This window comes from Alligator mississippiensis, chromosome 2, assembly GCF_030867095.1.
Source record: "Alligator mississippiensis isolate rAllMis1 chromosome 2, rAllMis1, whole genome shotgun sequence".
Taxonomy (NCBI): Eukaryota; Metazoa; Chordata; order Crocodylia; family Alligatoridae; genus Alligator; species Alligator mississippiensis.
In genome coordinates this window covers 258923455-258944460 of record NC_081825.1, presented here as the reverse complement: position 1 = coordinate 258944460, position 21006 = coordinate 258923455, and the positions used below count along the sequence as shown (strand labels likewise).

The 21006-nt window shown below is 42.8% G+C and overlaps 1 protein-coding gene across 5 annotated transcripts in view; it reads right to left on the bottom strand.

Annotated features, from left to right (window-relative positions):
• Positions 1 to 21006, bottom strand: part of TTC6 (tetratricopeptide repeat domain 6) — a 122452-nt gene that overhangs the window by 56923 nt on the left and 44523 nt on the right. For all 5 annotated transcript variants that reach the window (XM_059723065.1, XM_059723069.1, XM_059723067.1 and 2 more), the window contains 6 exons: positions 18729 to 18904; positions 18198 to 18334; positions 11997 to 12166; positions 11350 to 11470; positions 8032 to 8182; positions 2176 to 2258 (listed from right to left, as the gene is read on the bottom strand). In XM_059723065.1, coding sequence (XP_059579048.1) covers positions 2176 to 2258; positions 8032 to 8182; positions 11350 to 11470; positions 11997 to 12166; positions 18198 to 18334; positions 18729 to 18904 — 838 coding nt within the window. The remainder of the gene's footprint in view (positions 1 to 2175; positions 2259 to 8031; positions 8183 to 11349; positions 11471 to 11996; positions 12167 to 18197; positions 18335 to 18728; positions 18905 to 21006) is intronic.

Genomic DNA, 21006 nt, shown 5'->3' with positions numbered 1-21006 from the left:
CAAGAATCATGTCTCCAAAGGAATACCATCCATGTTTTCTCTATTTGTTCCTACTGTACATACCTGTTTTGTTTTAAAATTTTCACTATCACCAAGGAACTTTAAATATGTATACCTAATTGAACTATGTGACATGGAAAACACACACATTTAATCTGAGCTCTGCAGCTAACAACACGCTCCCTGCACTCTGTTTTGCTACCAAGTGGTACTAAGCAAATTCTACCTGATTTGGAAGGTGAAGCTAGTTTCTCTGCCTTCCCATCCATCACCACCAAAAGTGAAAGTTCTTCAGCCAAATCCATCCTACAGAGAAACTTGCGCAACTCATCTATCACCACTATGGTATTACAAGGGTGAATGACTGGAACTTGGTTAATTCTTATTCCAATGCACTAGAAGTAATAATGTCTCACCCAGTGCCTATTAGCTGTGTTGGCTTCATAGCACTGACAAGAGTAAAAAGCATTAAAAACTTTTTCCCTTTCAGTGCACACAAGGATATATTGACTGAATATGGTGACATTTTTAATCCATTCACTATGTAAAGTACACCCATATTAAATCCTTAATGAGGGTTTTAACTAGGGTGACCATATGTCCAGGATTGGCTGGGACCATCCCAGATTTCAGAAGCTGTCTCAGCATCTGGATTCGGAGAAAACTGAAGCAAAAGTCCTGGTGCAAACCCTCCCACACATGTCTGGCTCCTGATTCAAAAGCCAGGCATGTGCAGGCAGATTCACACCAATCCAGGACTTTTGCTTCAGTTTTCTCCAGGAAGCCCAGCCAAGGGGCTGCTCCCTGATCTGGATTCCACTGGGCTGCGAGCAGAGTCACTTGCACAGTACAGTCAGTGTTGGGGGGGTGGGAGGGAAGGAGCTGCAGGGTCATGTGTGTATGTGTGTGCACGCTGTGCTGACCTACCCAGCCCCACTCCTGGGAGCCACAGTGTTTGGGGGAAGGGTTGTGTGCACCCCACATCCCAGATTTCCCTCAAATTATTATGGTCACCCTAGTTTTTACTGATGCATAGAACATGGATCAGTCATCTCTGCAATTAAATTAAATGAAAAAGACATGCCCTCACTTGATTAACATTTCCTACAGTTTATTTGGGTCCAGTAAAATGAAGAAGAGCACAAAAAATATCTCTTTGACTTGATAAAGGTTGCAACATTTTATCTAGTTTGGAAAGAGTGGAATTGACAGAATTAGGTGATTACTAAAATATATATCTCTTTGCAGATGTGAAGAACCATATGGATTCACAAAGTGGCATACCATATTTCATATAATCCTGGAAGTCCAGCCCAGGCAATGTAGTTTCTCAAAATGCACATGCCCATGAGAGGCAGAACTGAAGACTATGAAACAGTACGCTGGCTACTGGTGAGTCTTAAACAGCTTGGATAACCTTGCTATCCCCTTAACTGTGCAGCAAGCTAATACATACCACTTTCAAGAACAAAGTAAAAAGATCACATTTGGTTTCTGAGACTACAAAAGTCAGGGAAGAAGGAAGATGAGGAAGTGATGGTGGGTTGCTGAGGAGGAGCAAAAACTTGCAGGGTACCAGAAAGGGTATAAAACGGGTATAATGAGCAGAGGTAAGATGCTTAATGAAAGCTTTTTTTTTCTTGATAAGAGAAACAGATTTAGGGAGAAAAAAAGGACTTTTAGAATAATGGACCTTTTAGGATCCACTGAAGAGGCCAGGTAAAGATCAAGTCTGAAGTATTTAGCCATTTAGCTCCCATGAAGTCAGTTTCAGGCCTAGGGAGGTGTAGAATCAGCTCTTCACACTTGTTCCACTATGGGGATACTCCAGAAAGGTCATTATTTGTCTTGTCCATTCAAAGCACATATTTAAATTATGAATTTTAGAAGAATTTAGGTTTGCCCTGTTCCCATCCACCCCTCTTTCCCAAGCCCCTTCAGAGCCTTTGTTTTGCAGTATTCTGCATGCCATGTCAGCTCCTTCTCTCCATCTTAGTGATTTACAGAATTTTAATATCACTAAAAGTATTATTCAAATATCACATTTTGTGTATTTTTCTTCAATGAAGCACATTCAAAATATCTGCAATATTAATATATCTACTAATAAAGCCTACTGTAAATGACAATAGTTGTGAAATGGGATATTTCTAAGTCCAGAGAACTTTTTCCTACCTTGTTATCCATAAATAAGATTCATTTGGGTAAAGATGAATGGCTCGATTTATATCCTTTAATGCTAACTGTACATCATGAACCTGTTATTTACAAAAAAAAAAAAAAAAAAAAAAAAAGCTTGTTACTCACCCTTACATCTGAAATTAACTTATTTACCACTGCAGTAACTGCAGTTCTTCAAGAAGAGATGGGCACATGGATCATTTACAGTGTTCAATGTGCTCTTTACAGAAGAGAACAGGACATTTTTACCAACGGTATTCTATAGGAAATGTTCATGTGATTTGTGTACCTGTGATCTCCCCTTCCTGAAGCCACAGAGAGATGTCCCAACCATCAGGCAGTTACTTTGCCTGATGAGAATCTGTTGAAGCAAGCTATTGAGGCAGCCTGACTGCTAGTGGAAAAGGCTCTAATAAGAATTGGAAGAACTGATGCAGTCAGTAATCAGCTTCGATCTCTAGGCTAAAACTAGGTTCCCTTTAGATCTACTAGAAGGGGAAAGAAACAGCAAATTTATCCCTACCTTGCCAGGCAGCAACATGTTTTAACATGCTGCAAACAACATTACAAACTGGAAGTGTCACTTCAGTGCAGTTTCAGGTGGGCTAATTGCTTCAGGTGGCTGCTTCCCAGCAGTGCTAATTAACCTGTGTGTGGCACCATATTAACATGGCCTACACTGTTTTTAGGTCAGGAGGTATAAACAATGAGTGAGAGTTATAAACATGCTGAAACAAGTTTAGGTGATTTCTGAATGCATTTTCCCCAGTTTAAGACAAAATCAAAAGTGTATAATTTTCTTTTTCTTAGGCCCCCTGTGCACATTACATTTATGCCATAATGAACATGTTAACTGTGACATTGGGTGCTACACATAAAATGGCAGACAGTTCATAAAACATTCCACATATTATGTAGAACGTTTTTATGGCTCGTTGTATGGTGCCTTAAAGGCTAGGGACAGAAATTACACACAAACTGATTTAAGGGATCAGAAACTGGTTTAAACCTGTAACAGCATAGAAGCTCACTGCACATAAACCAATTTCAAAATGGCTGAAACTGGATTAGACAAACCTAGTTGAATGTAGTATCACATTTAAGTGATTTAGGTCAAACCAGTTTATGAAATGTTTGTTCCAGACATCTTCCTGGTTCAAGTTAAATCACAGTCCCCCACCATGCTTTGCAGCCCTGGCTTGGGCTGTGCTGTCTGCTCCAGCAAAGCAGGGGTGGCCCTGCCCCTCTGATCCCTAGCAGGAGCAGTGAAAACTGGCTGACAAAGGGTGGGGGGGAGGCAAGCCCAGCTGGGGATGCAGCCCAGTCAGGGGGGAGGGGGAATAGGGAAACTGCTCTCCCCAGACAAACCCCAGCTGAGGTCTGGGGCCAGGGAAGGGAGGTTAAACACCCCTTCCCCCATTCAAACTTACTGCTGACTGCGACTGTGGACTACAAATCCCAGAGGCACCTAGAAGCAGGAAGAGGAAGTGATGAGCAACCCCTGCAGAGTCCTGCTGCTCTGATTCTGGACTATAAATCCCCAAAACCTTGGGGCAGTAGGAAGACAAAGCAAACACACAGCCCATGCTGGTTATATGCCAGAGTCATGCTCTAGCACCCCCCAGCTTCTGGCCTAAGCCACTGCAGGCATGTGGCTGCATTTCCTGAATCAAACGTAAATGTCTGGCCATTTTTCTCAATTTAAGCTCTGCAGCTTAGACTAACCTGCAAAGACTTAATCAATTCAGCCTTGGACTTATTGACAGTCTGTACTTAGCCAAATTGAACATGTTGCCAGCGCTGACACTTAGCTTATTGCTGGTCCTGGGACCAGGACTACCCAGGGGTCTGGAACCAGCCTTTCAATCAGCTGATCGTTGGCCCCAGACCAAGGCTGGGACAGGGAGCAAGAGAAGGAGGGAACTGAAGGGCTTTCCCACCAGGAACTTTAAACCCCACATGCCAAGCACAGAGGATCAAAAGCTTCTTGCAGGGTTTAAAGTCCCCAGTGGGGGAAACTCTTTGGCTTCCCTATGCCCAGCAGCTGCCCAGCCAGAGCTCCTGGGTAGAGGTGCATCCATACATTGGTCTGATATTGGATCGGCACTTATGTAAAGAAAATTGACTGTATCAGGAATCAGCTTTTTTTTTTTTTTGCCTGATATGGGCGATAATTTGGCCAATAAATGCCCCTTGCATGTACGGAGCTGCAGCACAGCACATAGGCAGCAAGGAGCACAGCCCAGCACCACAGAGAGCTGCATCCAGCTGGTAAGTCTGTTGTGGTGAAAGGGGAGGGAGGTAACGGGTATGGGGAGGGAGACAGATTGAGGCCCCTGCAGTGAAGAAGGAAGTGGGGCTGGGGCTGCCCAGCTGGGGCGGGGTGTGGGACAGAGCCACCATTTGTTTGGGGGCTGCAGGGAGGGGGGCGCTTCTGCCGCTGCGCACACCCTGGCAGGGGATGGGAGGTGTGTGCCCCTGGAGCTGCGTGGGGCAGGGTAGGTTGGGACTGGGGCTGCACCTCGCTGGTCCTGGCAGGGACTGGGTTGGGCTGAGCTTGGCGCAGGTGGCAACACTTGAAGGGACGGTTGGGGGATTACAGTGAATTTTGGGGTGGTTGCAGCCCCCTCACAACCCCTCTCCCAGCGCCACCGCTGCCCGCCCCAAACACAGCCCAGCCCAGCCCCTGCCGAGAAGAGCCTGGTGAAGCCCCAGCCTGCAGTGGCAGCCTGCCCCACCCCATGTGCAGATCTGGGGGGCACATGCCCGCCATGCCCTCCCAGGGTACATGCAGTGGCAGGAGCTGCCTCCCCCCACGGCCCGTAGATGAGCCATGACTCAGTCCCAGGTCCTGCCCTGTCTAGGCAGTGTTTGGCCCAGCCCCTGCTCAAGCCCCACTCCCTCCCTCACCACAAAGGCCTCAATCTGACCCCCCCATGCCCCTTCTCTCCCCCCCTCTCCTTCCACCACAACAGACTTACCAGCCGGACACTGCTCTTCAAACTGCTGGGCTGTGTATCAGAAATTGGATTGGTATTGCCGATGCGTCTCCTTAAAAACTGGCTATTGGTATCAGCCTAAAAAATCTCTATCAGTGTACCCCTACTCCTGGGCATGGGGTTTTGACAATCAGCTGACTGTTGGCTTTGGTCCAACTTGCTGGTCCAGGAGGAGCCTGGGATTATGATCTCAAATTCCCCTTATATTGGATAGTAGCAATGATGCGACTAGGATCTGATTCCTTAATCCACACTTACTCTTCCTGCCATATACATGACATGGGAAGAGGCACAATTGTTGGGTTTAGGGATAAAATCACATCGTACCATTAAATGAATATGTATCAGGGCCTTACAAACTTGCATGGCCTAGCAGAAAAAAGAGCACTGGGAGGTGGAGCATTTACAGGCAAAAAGTTTAGGATGAAATCTCATTTTCCTATCCACAGGAAATTAGGAAATCAAGATTACTTATCTCCACTTACCTCACTTATTCTATGGCTACTAAAAATGTTGTTTTCATTTATAAGTAGAGAACTAAACAAGAAGACTTCAGCTCAAACAATAGTTCCAACAAAAACGAGAACGTTAAATTCAAAAGTTCAAGTGGTGACACCTTACTTATTGGTGGAAAAAACTAACCCACATCTTTCAAAAACAAACTAACAATTGTTTAATGGATAAAAACAGAAGTACCTTGGACATGTAAATGACATGGTGAAAAGACTGTTCTATAAACTTTTATTAAAGTTAAAAAACTGAACTAATTGTTTAATATCAACCAATAGTCCAAAATCATACAAACTAAAGAATATACTGGTTCACAGTTTCTCCTACATGCCTGTCATATGGAGTCACAAAGGTACATAGGGCCATGTGGTCCAGCATTCTGAGGCACTTCTTTAATGAAGTGTAAAGATGGTTCTGCAATTGGGCTATTTGCAGACAGATCATCCGGAATCTTTCTTACAGAAGGAAGACTCTTGTTGCTCGGACTTTGCAGATTAATTCATGCCATCAGATGGCATGGTATCAGATTTGATTAACTGAGGTTGATTTCAGATACAGTAAAGATAGTGAGCAGAGAAATAGTTTCACTGATATTATGACCTAGAATTTTAGTTTCTTTCAAATTAAACAATTGTCCAGGTAAGGGTAGTCACAGAATCTTTGTTTTAGAAATGAATAGTTTTACTGTCAGTGCTGTAGATTTTTGAGAAGCCCTTTAGGTACATGAGGTCTGCAGTTTGAGTGCATGGCTACTAAATGAGTCGTCTAATAGAAAACTATCAGGCACAGTAGGAGTACTGGTGGTTTATAGTTTAGATCAGGGGTTGACAACATACAACCGACAAGCCAGATCTGGCTGGCAAAGCTGGGGGGGATGGGGGAGGACTTCAGCCACACGGCTGAAGTGGTGGTAGTGAAAAGTGTAGGCAATGGCATGGCAGAGGCGAGTGTTGTATACACCCCAGCTCCAGCAGCAGCGGCACAAGTAAGGTTGGAAGCAGCCCACACTCAGAGCTAAGCTCCATTAAAGTACCCCCCTGCTGAAAAATTTAAAAAATAAACTAGGAATAAAAAAACCTCTAGGTATAAAAAAAACCTCTAGTTTAGATAACAAAGACATATTATTATTAGGAAATTTCAGTCAGACACTATTATGGAGAACTTCTGCATGAGGAAGAATTTCAGGTCCTGACTGTTTTACCTCTCATGTACATTTCTTGAATGTTTTACATATTATCTTAGGCAAGGAAAGAAAGATGACTTTCTCCTAAGCAATAAAGATATTTATCAAGTCCCTCAGTGAGTGGAATTATGCCACCACAAAATGGACAAGCTTTAACATCTGGAGATCTTAGTTCAGCCACTGAAGACTGAAAACTCTGGTACTGCCAGTATAATGTTAACTTTCCAATTTTTCTTTTTCTTCCAATGAATTACTAAAAGGAAACATCATCAATAACAGTAAAAATACAGTAACAACAATAAACCCCCCAGTAAGTATCTATCTATCTATCTATCTATCTATCTATCTATCTATCTATCTATCTATCTATCTATCTATCTATCTATCTATCTATCTATCTATCTAAACACTATAGTACAAGTATTCCAACTCTCTGCCAGAAAGTGGTCAGAGGAAAGTGGAAGTTTGAGCATTTCCTCTCTTCATGCTCACAGGAGAGGGAGTGGCAGAGGGTACAAATAACTCAATTAACGCAGCCAGAATAAACCACTTGGAACTCCTTTGTACTGGGTGCAGGTACACAATGGGTAGAATCTATATACAATGACACTTAAAGAAGAACGTGAAATTTCCATTTTATGGCAAGTTTAGACATTCTGAAATATGATTTCACTCCCACTGGCAGTAAAAACAATTATTTCCAGAAGAAAATCAGTTTTTAGAAAGTTTACACTTTAAAATTTAGTTTTGGAATTAAATTTCTTGTCAATCCATTTTCTTACAACACAAATAGGAGATATTTTAATCTAAAAAAGACAAGGTGTTTTGATTCAATACTCAGGAGAAGCTTCCAATTATTTGAAGAATAAAAAATAAATAATGTAAAATTTGATCATGTAAATAATGTAATATAAATAAATAATGTAAGATTTGAAATATTCTATTTTACATCACATATCAATAACAGTACATAATATGCATCTTTGCAAATAGCTCCAGTGAAGTCACAGGACTACTCAGAGCATATAAAAGTTAAGCATGTACTTTAATTCTGTTCAGGACCATCACCTAAATATATATTAAAATGTTTTGTAACAACTATAAAATGTAAATAAAGTATGGTTAAAGTGCTAAACAAAAACAAAAGGCATACAATACCTTATGATATGCTTGAGCTCTACATACATAAGGTCTCATGTTTGTAGGATCAACTTCAATTGCATTGGAAAATTGTCGAATAGCTTCATAATAATGATCCAGATGCCATAGTAATATAAGGCCAATATTTATGTAAGCCAAGGAAAAGCCTCTAGAAACAGAATATAGTCTTATTATTCATTATGTTATGAGATAAAATAATATTATATAAACTATTGTTCAGTACATGTTTCATCTACTGTTTTTATAAGGCTATAAAATACCTCTAGGCAGTCAAAACGCTGAATCTCATATTTATATGCACAATTTCCATTAAATGCATTGGTTAACTTTTGAGTTCTCCTAAATACTGATACCTGTATATATGCAGAGTTATTGGTTTTCCCAAATACTAGTCTTCGCATTTTAGTTAGTGTTTATAATAAATTCGCAAGTATATAAGCCTATTTTCATCAGTATTCTGTGATTTCCTCCTGGATCCCTATGTATCTGGCTTCAAAACTGAAATTAGTATACAAGTTGAATTAGTCTCCTTGACTGATGATTTTTCATTTAATTCTATTAGAGATGCATATGGAGGTGTTGGTTGTAGCTGTGTTTTCTAAGGTCATATGCAGACAAGATTCTCTGTATCTTTTATGGCTAGGGACAGGCATTCAAAAAGCTGGAGCCTAAATTGATTCAATTTTTGCAGGTTAGTCTAACCTGGCTAGACTGAACCGATTTGTTACAGCACAGATATTCCTTGTGGACTGGGGAAATGCGGGCATGTGCCTGCTGCAGGGAAGTTGTGCTTGTGGGGGGGCATGGCCAGACTGGGTTGAACTGGCCAGAGAGGGGTTTAATTCCCCACTCCCTGTCCCACTGGCAGGGACCCAAGCCGGGTCTGCCAGACGCTCCCCCTCACTGCTGGAGTGGCGGGCTGGCATGGCCCCTGAGGCAGAGGGGACAGGAAGGGGGTTATTGCCCCCTTTACTCCCACTGCCCCTGGGAGACAACCGCTGCGTTTGCCCGCCCCAACTGCCACTTGCTCCCTGCTTGGGGTAAGTTGCAGAATAAGCCCCCTTCCCAGGATGCCAGAGGGAGGGGGAATAACCTAGGCAGGGGGCAGATGGGCAAAATAACTCAGCTCTCTGCCCCCTGCCTAGGGGGCCCTGCTGGCCAGCGTCTAGGCCTGCCCCCATCCGGCTGCTGGAGCAGCGAGTGGGGAGTGACAATGATGGGGGCAGCAGCCCTTGTCACAGTTTCCCCAAGTGCATGCCTCTTGCTGGCAGGGGACTGCACTACAGGGCAAGGAAAGCTGCTGTGGATCATGGCAGCCCCTCCAGTGCCAATACGCACAGTCTGCGGCATCTCTGCCCACACTGCAGCAGGGGCCCTCCGCTGGGAAGGTGCTTACATTCCCCAACACTATGACAGGGGCTGCTGCCCCCATAAAGGGCCCTGCCCCCTCACTGCTACAGCAGCCAGGTGGGGGCACGGCCAGATATCAGCTGGCAGGGCTCCTTAGGCAGGGGCGAGGGTTATTCTCCCTCCTTCCAGCATCTGAGGGAGGGGACTTATTTGGTCACTTGCCCCAAGCAGAGAGCAAGTGGCAGCAGCAGTTGGACTGGGCAGACCCAGCTGCAGTCCTCTCGGGGTAGTGGGGGTAGAGGGGGGAATAACACCCCTCCCTGCCTCCTCTGCCTCAGGAGCCATGCCATCCTGCTGCTGCAGTAGCAAGGCAGGGGAGCACCAGCAGACCTGACTCGGGTCTTGCCAGTGGAACAGGGAGGGGGTAATTAAACCCTTTTCTGTCCAGACCCCCACCCCTGCCTGTCCCTACTTGACCCTGCTCAGCTGGGGAGCAGAGGGGCGGGGTCAGCCCTGCTCCACTGGAGCAGAGCCCAGCCCAGAGAGCATGCCAGGATGCTGGGGGCCTCTGGTTTAACTTAAACCAGGAAGGGGTCTGGGGCAGACATTGCATAAACTGGTTTGACCCAAATCAGTTAAATCTGATACTACATTCAACTATGTTTTTCTCAAACCGGTTTCAGCCATTTTGAAACTGGTTTACATGGACTGAACGTCTCTTCTGTTGCAGGCTTAAACCAATTTCTGATCACTTAAACCAGTTTGTGTGTAATGTCTGTCCTGAGCCTATTAGACCAACATTATAGCTGAAAAATTGTTCTTTACAAGCTTTCAAGCACAAGCACCCTTTGTGCCCAAAAGCTTGCAAAAGACAATTTTTCCAACTTTTCAGTTTGTCTAATAAAAGATATCACGTTTACCCCAAGAACCTTGTCTGCCAGAGATGGTTAAGGGCACTTTTCAGTGGCACTGCATCATTGTTTTAAGAAAGTTTTAAAGTATGGCTTTGGGCAATTCTTTCCTATCCAAAAGCCCACTTACATATGACCTTAGAGTATTCAATTTTCTGAACTTCCTGTTAATCTTGTGGTGCTGTATACCTATTTAAATACTTAATCACTGTAAAATGCACTTACACACTGATCTATGTTGCAAAATTTTGATTTGTTAAAACTAAATGTTTAGGGGAAAAAAAGTCTCAGATTTCCCTCAGGACCCTCCCTCCTTGGTTTTCTGCTGTTTCCTGGAAAGCTGTGAGGGGGCCCGAGTTCATCATAGGGATTTGCCTGGAAACTGCTAGAACCAAATAGATTCACCACCATGTTAGTGTCACTGGGGACACGGGGGGGAGGGAGGGGAAGAGGGGAGAAGGAGGGGGAAATAATCTGTTGAGAGTGGGATTGAGGAGGAAAAAAGATAATTTTGTGGGATATTTGCATTTGGCTCACAATCAGTGTACTGCAAAATTAGCTGGATTTAAGTGGTTGCATGCCAGAACAGGATAAAATGAAAGCAAAGAAAACTTCTGGGAGCAGACAGAAATCCTGCCTCGGTCTCTGCTTTCATGGTCTGAGGTTCTGATGCAGCTCTACCAAGTTAGGTTATCCCTGCCACACAGCCAGCAGTCTGGAAGCCCTGTAGCCTTTTTCACTCTCTGCCATAGAACTGGATGCCTATTATCCCTGGTACAGACATGTACAAAATTAAGTTTTTAATCCTGTTTCTGTCCCACTCTAAAAGCCTTCCTGCTCCCATATTTTTCCCCTTACATTTTATTCACTTCCTAACAGGAACAAATTAAATCCGACTTTCTCCCATACCAGGGACAGATTTTTAAATAAGTAAACAAACTCTATTCCCCCAGGCAATATTTAGATAGCTAGACAGATAGAAATGTACACAGCCTTCCACTCTTCCTCCACTTTAGACTGTATATAACATATTAAAAGTCTAGAGTTCACTCACTTGTCCAAAACTAGTACATCTTCAAAGTCGCATATTGCTAGTGACCAGCATGACTGTTCTGCATATAAGATCCCACGATGAAAGAAAGAACTAAGATTTTCAAAAGTATCATTGAGGAGCACTGGGGGAGGGAAATGTTTTAAAATTTTAATTTGGCAATATTGGCATTTATTGGTGTTTACTATACAGCTCTTCTGTACATTAATTTCAATCCAGATTTGTATTATATAAAAATATCATAAACCAGTGCAATCACAGTACAAAGACATTTGTTCGTGTACTTTAAAACTAAGGTATGAATAAAATGGAATAAATACATAAAATGACATAGTTGAAATTCCTTATGTCTACTCAAATCATTAAAATAAATCAAGAGAACATAATAAAACTGAAAAAATAACTGAAAAGGTCTATCAGCAGTAACAATAAGAGCCAGTGTCTAATGTTAACAATGAATTAATTAATATAGATGAAAAGGAAGAAGTTATCAGAAAATGCTAGATGACTAGAGCATTTTTTAATTTGCACAATAGGATATGGCCATGGTATGTCATTCTGCAGTGTGATAGCTGCTAGTGAATATTGACTTTTCTCTTTTTAATATGACAAGCCTATCAATTCATCAACATAAAAATTAAGAACAATACCAGAAACACTGAAATCCTGCAGAGCTCTCTTTGGATCAATCTTTCGTAGCATACAACCTCTGTAATAGAATGCTAACCAATTAAGGGGGTCTAGATGAATTGCAGCAGAGAAGTCTTCTGTGGTATTTTTATATTGCTGTTGTGTAGCATAAGCTCTTCCTCGATATAACCTAGTATGGAAAAAATAATTTATCACATAAATTTTTAAGTCTACTTAAAAATGTACACTGGGAAAACAAAGTCATATGAAGCTATGTACAACATGAATACTTTGGTCAATTTTGCAAACCATTAGCCACTAAGGCTGTGCAAAATTTTGACAGACGTTCCATTTTGGAGGTGTTTCAGGCCATTTCGGCACCCAAAATACCAAATCCAAATCAAAACGGAAGGCCCTGGAACAGCTCCAAAAAGGAATTGGAATTTCGGAGTTTTGGAGCTGGACTTGCAGGGAAACAAAAACTAAGAAGAGGGAAGGGAAAGAGGGGGGAAGGACTGCTCTGATACTGACATCTAGCTCCTGGTTCGATTCCCCAGGTCTCTGATTGCTTCCCCCAGCTCTCTGATCACTTCCCCAGCTCTTGCCAGGGGGCGCAGCCACAGATCTGCATGCAGGGTTTCAGCAGACAGCCCACGCCAAGCGCCAGGAAGACTGCTGAAACCTGGTACACAGATCTGGGGGCCCTTACAAGGCAGAGACCAGCAGGCTTGCTCACCACTCTGCACTGCTTCCCTGCCTCACAACCCAGCATGACAGGGATCAGAGATCTGCACGGGGGTCTCCTTGCCTGCATGGAGGACAGCAGCCCTCCCCCAAACAAGCCACTCACGGCCCTGTCCTGCTCCCTGCTCGGGTCCTGTAGCCCCTGGCCCCAAGCCCCTGCTGGCCCTGAAGCTTCCCTGGCAGCCCACTTGAAACAGAATCAGAAGAGATTTGGCAGAACCGTATCTCCGAAACAGATTTGGCCAAAATGAAACAGGACAGTGATCTGAAACACTGAAATGAATCACTGTCCTCTGAAATGGCTGAATCCAAAACTGAATCGAAACACAGCCGTTTCACACAGCCCTAATAGGCACCTCTCTCTCTTTTGCACCTCTGCAGGTGACTGCAGCTAGCCCCTCCACTCATGGCTCCTCACTTAATTGTGATAAACCAACCCAATCTATTGTTAAGTGTGCCACTGGCCTCCTCAAAGTCACTGGTGCTGCCTCCATGAATCTGGTGTAGGAGGGCCAGGCAGTGGTCCACAGAGGAACATCAAAGGAGGTGAATTTCTTCCTCTTTTTTTCAGTTGACAAACCAACTCTGAATAATCCAAGACCTTCAAACTGATTCTTATGGCCAGACTACTGCACCTGCACAAACTCTACTAAGTCAAGGATATTCTGTATAATGGACCAATGCACCTGCCTGGAGCCTCATTGATTAGAATAATTCTGTGTGAATGCAAAGCAGTTTTCAGGCTTGGAAAGATATAGACTATGCCTTAATAATTAAAAAAAATTAAGTTAAATAAAATCAGCAACATAATTAAGTGAGGTAAAATGCAGGATCACATGAAAGAAAACTAGAAAATGATACTGTTGTGATTATTTTATCAATGCAAGATGTGAAAAACGTGGTCTCTCTACTGCTACAGCAATAATGTCCTATTAATTATGGCTTAGTCCTGATAAGTTTCATTAAATTAAAATAAAGTGCTTACTCCTATTTCTTTTTTACAATGTGTTATAAAACTTACAGTGCTCTGGGGGTTTGTGGAGTGCTGAAAATGTTTTCTTGTGTTTTATAGTACTAATATGGCATGTGGTGTCTTGTTAGAAAGCCAATGTTATGCTGTATCCATGTATGTTCCTGTTATCGCTGTATAGATTGTCATTCCATCTACATATTTCTTTATGATTTTGGACATAGTTTAGCCAAGGAACTTAGGGATGCATGTTTAAGGACAATTCCCACTCCCAGCCAGAGTCTGTCTGTAATGGGGAAAGGCAAGAATTGTATTGGGATGATATCTTTTATTGGGCCAACTGCATGCTTGGAGTAAAGTTAGACAAGCTTTTGAATGCTTTGAGCAACTAGAATAATGCTAATGGGGGAAGGGAGAGGGGCTGACCTGGAAGTTTTTGAGAGGCTAGCTATTATAGAATCAGGGTCTTTATATTTTTCCCAGTCTGGGAAAGGGTCCAAGATCCCAGCAACCAGGGCTGACAAAAATCAGTAGGAATGCTGATTTCTGGTGATACTAGAAGGTCTCTCAGGAAGGCTAGGGTGTAGACAGATTAGAGGGTAAGAAACTTTACTTTTTCTTCTGTTTCCAAACTTGTGGTCAATTTTGTTTGCAATTTTTTTTCTTCTACGTTATAAATCCTTTTGTTCTTTTTTTTAGTTACTGGTTGCCTGTAGGAGTTCTCTGGGTAAGTGATATTCCAGGCTAGACCACCCTACAAGAAAGGAAACCTAAAATTTCTTTCATAACCCAAAGGGGAGGCTACCTAGAGCTGGCAGAGATTCCCTTGCTCCAGCTGTGGGGGCAGTGGAGTGAAGGCTTGTATGGATAAGGAGTTATCCCAGGGAAACCTTCATCTGTTCCTTGGGACAAGCAGTGGGGCAGAAAGGAGAAACTCAAGGCTCTGGGGGCCCCCTACAGAAATGATTGTGACACAATATACAAATTAAGCCAATGATTCTGAAATGATAAACTTTATGTACACTATGAGCAGCCTCACTGAGCGCATCCACACATGCACTTGCAGCAGCTCAAACAGGAACGGAACAAATATAAGCCAGGGATTTTTGCCTCGGCGCACGTGCCTGGACATGCACTTTGGTGTGGAGCAAGTTATGCCACTTGGTTCAGAATCTGTAGGGCCCAGCTCCTCCCAGATCTGCAACCAAGGGGAGCTAGAACCTGGGGCCAGCACCTGTGCTGGCCTCAGCAAAATAGAAACCTGCCCTGTGCTGGCCTCAGCAGTATAAAAACCTGCCCTGGTGAGCAGCTCAGGGCTACCTGCCCTCAGAAGCTCCGAGGCCTGACCAATTGGTCTCTGGGGACACCACCCCTTGTGCCAGCTGACTGCTGAAGCAGCCCTAACCTGGAGTGGCCCTTGCCTCCTCTACACACTGCGGCAGTCTGGGAGTCAGGGCTGCTGCCTGGCTGTGACCTGCTGGCACCTGCAATAGCATCCACCCCCTTGGACCTGCGGCCCCATGGCTGCGTGCCTGCCAGACCTAGATGGGGTGCCACCACTCTGCCATCTGGGCAGCTATCACCCAGAAGATGTGCTCCTTGCAGTGGCCCACTTAAAACTGTCCAGGTGTGTCCTCTTGGCCCCAAATGGCCAAGAGGTCAGCCACCTCATCTTCCCTCCAGCTGGGTCCCCAGTGCTGGCCCTGGACAGGCTCCTCTGCCCAGGTCTTGCTACCTGTCTCACCAGTAGAAATCCTGGTGTTCTCTTTTTAAAAGTTGCAAAATTTTCTGATAAGAAACCTAAATTCTCTCATTAACATACCCAAAATAGTGTTCTTTAGCTATTAAAATGAAATGCCACTATATATAGAGAGATCAGTTGGGCAATGTTTTATTGACATATTTACAAGTTTAAAGCAATTTGGAAGCCTACCAGTGCCTCTATCATCATAATAAAATAAATTCTAAATACAGGGTCTTCATCAATTCCTTGTAAAGCACTTTTAAACTTTAATAACTTAGGTTGTAGGTATGATGGAAACAATTTGTAAACAGCATCTAAAAGCAAATTTATTTAAGTTTTAGGACAACTGGAATACACAATGCTAGACTTCAACATAACCACCATCCATCATGATACAGTGCTCAATCCGATTTTCCAACTCCTTGAAAACGTTTCCCAGTTGCTCTTGAGTTACTGCACTAATTGCATTGGTGATCCTAGCCCTAAGTTCCACCAAAGAACGTGGTTTTGATAAGCAAACTACACCTTTAACATGTCCCCATTAAAGAAGTCCAGTGGCAACAGGTCAGGTGAATGAGGTGACCAAGCAATTGGTCCACCTCTGCCTATCCACTTCTTGGGAAAAACATCATTTAGGAACTGTCATACATTCAGAGCATAGTGGTATAGAGCTCCATCTTATTTAACAATAAATTTATTACTTATGAAGTCAGCATTGTGTACTCTAGGTGTCCTAAAACTTTAATAAATTTGCTTTTAGATGCCAATTACAGATTGTTTCTATCAGACCTACAACCTAAGTTATTAAAGTTTAAAAGTGAACAAGGACTTTATGAAGACCCTGTATCTATACACTTTGGCATTTACTTTTGGCCTGTTTCTCATTAAAAAATATCAGAGCTGCCCCTATCCCCTTCAGTCACCAGGATGTGCAGTGCTGATCAGCACTGATATGCCAGTGCCCTGCCCCTGTCCTTGCACCTAACCTCTCAACCCACAGCCTGCCTCCCACCCCGTCCCCTCCCTCATGACTCACAAGGTCAGGTATGTGGGTGAGGGGTTCTTGGGGTGGCTTGTGGGGGGACGCCCTGGAGGGGTGGGCCCCCTGCCCCCCACAGGGCACAGCTCCCCCACACAGCTCATGGACTGCTCTCCTACAGGGACTATAGCTCCACCCCGACAGGGCCACAGCCTCCCCACAGGGCCCACAGCTCACCCTCACAGCAGCAGTGACCGTCAGGGCATTCAGGGCCCTCCTGGAGCAGCACAGCTTAGTCCCAGCTGCCTGGCACCCAGTGCTGCCTGCACCACATCGCACAGGCCCAACCGTAAGCCTTCAGGCAGCTGTCACTTGGGGCCCGGCACTGCTTGCAGGGACCACGTGTCATGCCAGGCTGCGTGCATGGAACCAGCCTGGCACAACAGTGCGCGGAGACCGTGGACGCAGCCCAGAGCCTGGCAAATATGCAGCACAGGGAACCTTTTTTTGTTCCCAGCATGCCTCTTGCCACGTCTCAAACTGATTTGAGACGTGGTAAGAGGCACGTGTGGGCTCATCTAGATGCACCCACTAAGGTAAATGGAACTATACAAACAACCTAATTCTCAACTGTGTCTGAGCTTTAGTGAGCAGGAGGATTTAATGAATCCAAGTATAGCTTTTTGATCTTTAACAGTTTTACACTAAGGCAAGAGTGGCCAAGGAGAAATTCTAAATTCTAATCACTAGAAAAAGGTTTGTTGGCAGGGTAGACATCTGCTTCTCCATGTTCACTCTATGGAAGAAGAGGGAGTTTGCTGGGACAGGAGGCAGCTAAACTTCATCTACCGTTGGAGAGCTCCCCTATGAAAGGAGATTACCTATTTCTGCTCAGTTTATTGCCACTTAGGAGAGTCTAATCCAGAGTGTGTAAAGTTAAGATTGTGTATAACCTTCTGCAGAATGTTACCAAATACAAGGGAATAAAACTCCAGCTGGGCAAGACTATATGGTTTGCTGCACACCACCCTGGACTCCAACCTCAAATCACACACTCAAAAGCAAAGAAAAAATTAAAAATCAGATTTCAATACTTTAACGATAAGGAATACTGAAGAACTATAATATTCATAAACTAGGAATAATGGGTGCAAAGTAGTAGAGAGCAGATTCAGGTTAGACATTAGGAAGAATTTTTTTTACAGTAAGGGTGGCCAGAATCTGGAATGGGCTTCCAGGAGAGGTGGTGCTATCACCTAACTTAGAGGTCTTCAAGAGGAGGCTTGATAGTCACCTGGCTGGGGTCATCTGACCTCAGTCCTCTTTCCTGCCAGGGGCAGGGGGTCAGACACGATGATCCTTTGTGGTCCCTTCCAACTCTACAATCTATGAATCTATGAATCCAGAAATGCTAAAGTTGGAGTTTTCCATGAAAATTAAGGGAATTAGGCATCCAACAAACTAAATACTAAGCATGCCCTTAACTTTAAGCATATGTTTAAATCCAACTAATTCTAAAACATTCACTTTAATCACATTTAAGCACACATTTATCCGCTTTGCTGAACTGGGACTGGTCCAATGCCCATGAAGTCAATATTTAGTTTCTCTAATGAATACATTGGCCTAAAAGACTCAATTTTCAACTTCTGTTAGAAATCATTTGGAAAGTTTGGGTATTTAACTGGTATGACATCTAAAACATGCATTAAATATTGAAAATGTAGAGAATTCACAAAGTCTATTCCAATATTAAAATAATAATTCCAGGCTGCATATCTTACCTTGCCTGAGCATTGTTTGGGTCTTCCTTAATCACAGCTGTAAAATCCTCAATAGCAACAGTCAAAGCTGATTTCTCAAAGGAATGTATTCCATGTTTCATTAGTGCGTCTGTTCTTTTTGGGTTGCAACGAAAACACTACCGTGAAAAATAAGAAGGCATACAATATTTGAGATCCAATAATTGTTATGCAATAGTCCTACCGATTAAAAATCAGAAACCAAATGGTAAAGAATGTGATACATAAATTATCTTCCATTCCTTAAAAAAATTTCCTGGTTCCTGAATCTCCTTTGCCATTTTTCCCCATTCATCTGAAAAAGGGAGCACACATCCAAATGAAACAAGCTTATAAATTAATAGTTAATTTAGTTCTCTCTCTGGGTGTGTGTTACAGAAATTATGTATTAACTTCCATGGCTCTGACATTCTTTCCTTTTCTCTTTCTTGTTAGAGTAACTCTTTCTGAAAGATGCTTGCAAGATGCATATAGTTGTCACTTTACTTTAAAACAACAAAAAGGTAAACCTACTTTAGTATAATCTTCCATGGCCAATAACAATTCATTTCCATTCTCCAACAACTCAGCTCTCCGGAAATAAATGTCATCATCAGTAGGGTTGCATTTCTCTGCTAATGTGTAATTTATGATTGCCAATGCATTATTACCCTGCCTTCTATAAATTTCAGCCTTTGACAAATATGCATCTGAAATACATAAAAAAGGAAAAGGCAATATGTGACAACATAAAATACTAACAATTCATCTGTCACTTACATAAAAATAATACAATATTAATAATAATAAAAGTAGGTCCCATTGTCTCTTACTCTTCAAGCAGACCACAAATTTTGGAACTATATCTCTGTCCTCACAACCTTAACACATACAACAGTTTTCTAACCCACACAGTTCTAACTGATAGCTCTTCTGAGGGTCCCTAGGTATGGAGAGTCTTTACTAATTCAGATACATTTAAACACATTTTACAGGGCACGTCTGCAGGTGCATTAACACTCTTTAGTTAACATGCATTAAATCTAGTACCTCCGGGCATTTATACACATGCTTCGGAAGTGGGGAGGGGGCACTTTAATTGGATCCACTCTAATTAAAGCACCCAAAGTGTCTCATGCATCAGTGTCTACATGCTTCAAAATGGCAGTGGGGTCATTTTATCTAAAACTCAAACAAGCTCCATTTTGAAGTGTGGGGGCACCAATACACTTGATGTGGGAGGCTGCTGGAGCATGGTAATTGCCAAGCTTCAACAGACTCAGTTAACTGAGTCTGCTCCAACGCACTGGGATTCAGCATGTCAGAGCAGCCTCCCTGCTCATGTATAGGCACCCTTCTTTGTGAGGTACTAGGAAATTGCACATTAGCCTACCTTAATGTATATTAACTAAATAGCAGGTTTTTTTAGTGACACTTTAATGTGCATTGAAATAAGCTAATGCACATTCAAGTACATGTGTAAACGTGCCCACAGTGTCCCAAAACTTCAAGGCCATTTTAGTCTAACTAATGTAACAGCAAGGCCTACTTTGCATACTTCTGCACAACATTCTAAACTGTAGATTGAGATTACAAAAGAAATTCTACATATGCATGAAAGCTTCTAGCAACTTCAAAGCTAATATATTTTAAACTCAGCCTGTGGCATTGAGATGCACTGCAAAAAATGTAAGTTTGGACAAACTAACAGCCATGAGTTAGGTCACGTTTGTGTAAAACTTCTGATTAAACCTTACAAAAGAATGTTTATACCCATACACAAACCTCAAAACAATTTTGCTTTACCTTTCAACAATGAACTTAAGGTAAGTAGCAAAATGTCAGTCTAAAACAAATTCGTTTGCTTATATATGAATAGCTAAAAAAGGGAGTCAATAAAATGATATTTTAGTCTTAAAATACATTTTAATCTTAACTGCTGTGGGTAGCTACTGATCCCACTATTTGCATGCAATAAAAATTAGAATAAAAGGAAAAATATGACTGAACTCCCCAAAGCACAAAATGGGACAGTAGAAACATCTAGTAGACAAAGAGGATTGATGGGCAGGGCTGAGGAGAACATGGTTTCTCTCTGCCTTAAAACAATGAGGAATCTCCAACCTCGCACAGCTACTTGTGGGATGGGATGGAAAAGAATTGGCTCCTGGGGCCATGTCCAGTCCCACCAGTCTTATCAACCACCCTAAAGCACAAACAGACTAACAGATACTTATCATAGGACTCTCTTGCTTCAGGAAATCTCTAGTTGATCACAGTCCCAGTTAGGTTCACAGGCAAGTCTATACTAATAGTCCCAAAATGCTGGCGCATGTACCATTTCAGACTCTTCCTTCTCTCAAACAAGGGGCCACCAGCCATTTTTCAAAAAACAATTTGCCTTCCACCTGTCCTCCTTCACATATATCCTTTTTGTTCTGCCAGCAGCCAGGTGAAGTTTCCCCCTGTTTAGTTCCTCCTTGCATTCTAACACCTTTCAAACGATAGTTAAGGCCCTGGTTGACTAAATGCATAACAGCTCATTGACTTATATTGGCTAATGCAGGGTTTGTAAACCCCTTCTCAAGATCAGTATCAGCTTTCTTAATAACAGTAATGGATAAAACTTCATTATACTTGCCTAAATACTGAAATAAAATACATAGTTACTGTTCTAAAATATCTGACTTTGGCTCTGATCCTGCAAATACTTGGGCTTACGTTAAACCTTACAAGCTACAGGTTACCCTACTGAAGAGATTTAAGAACATGCAAAAAAACCAGTGTAGAGTTGGATAATTTGTAAGAAATA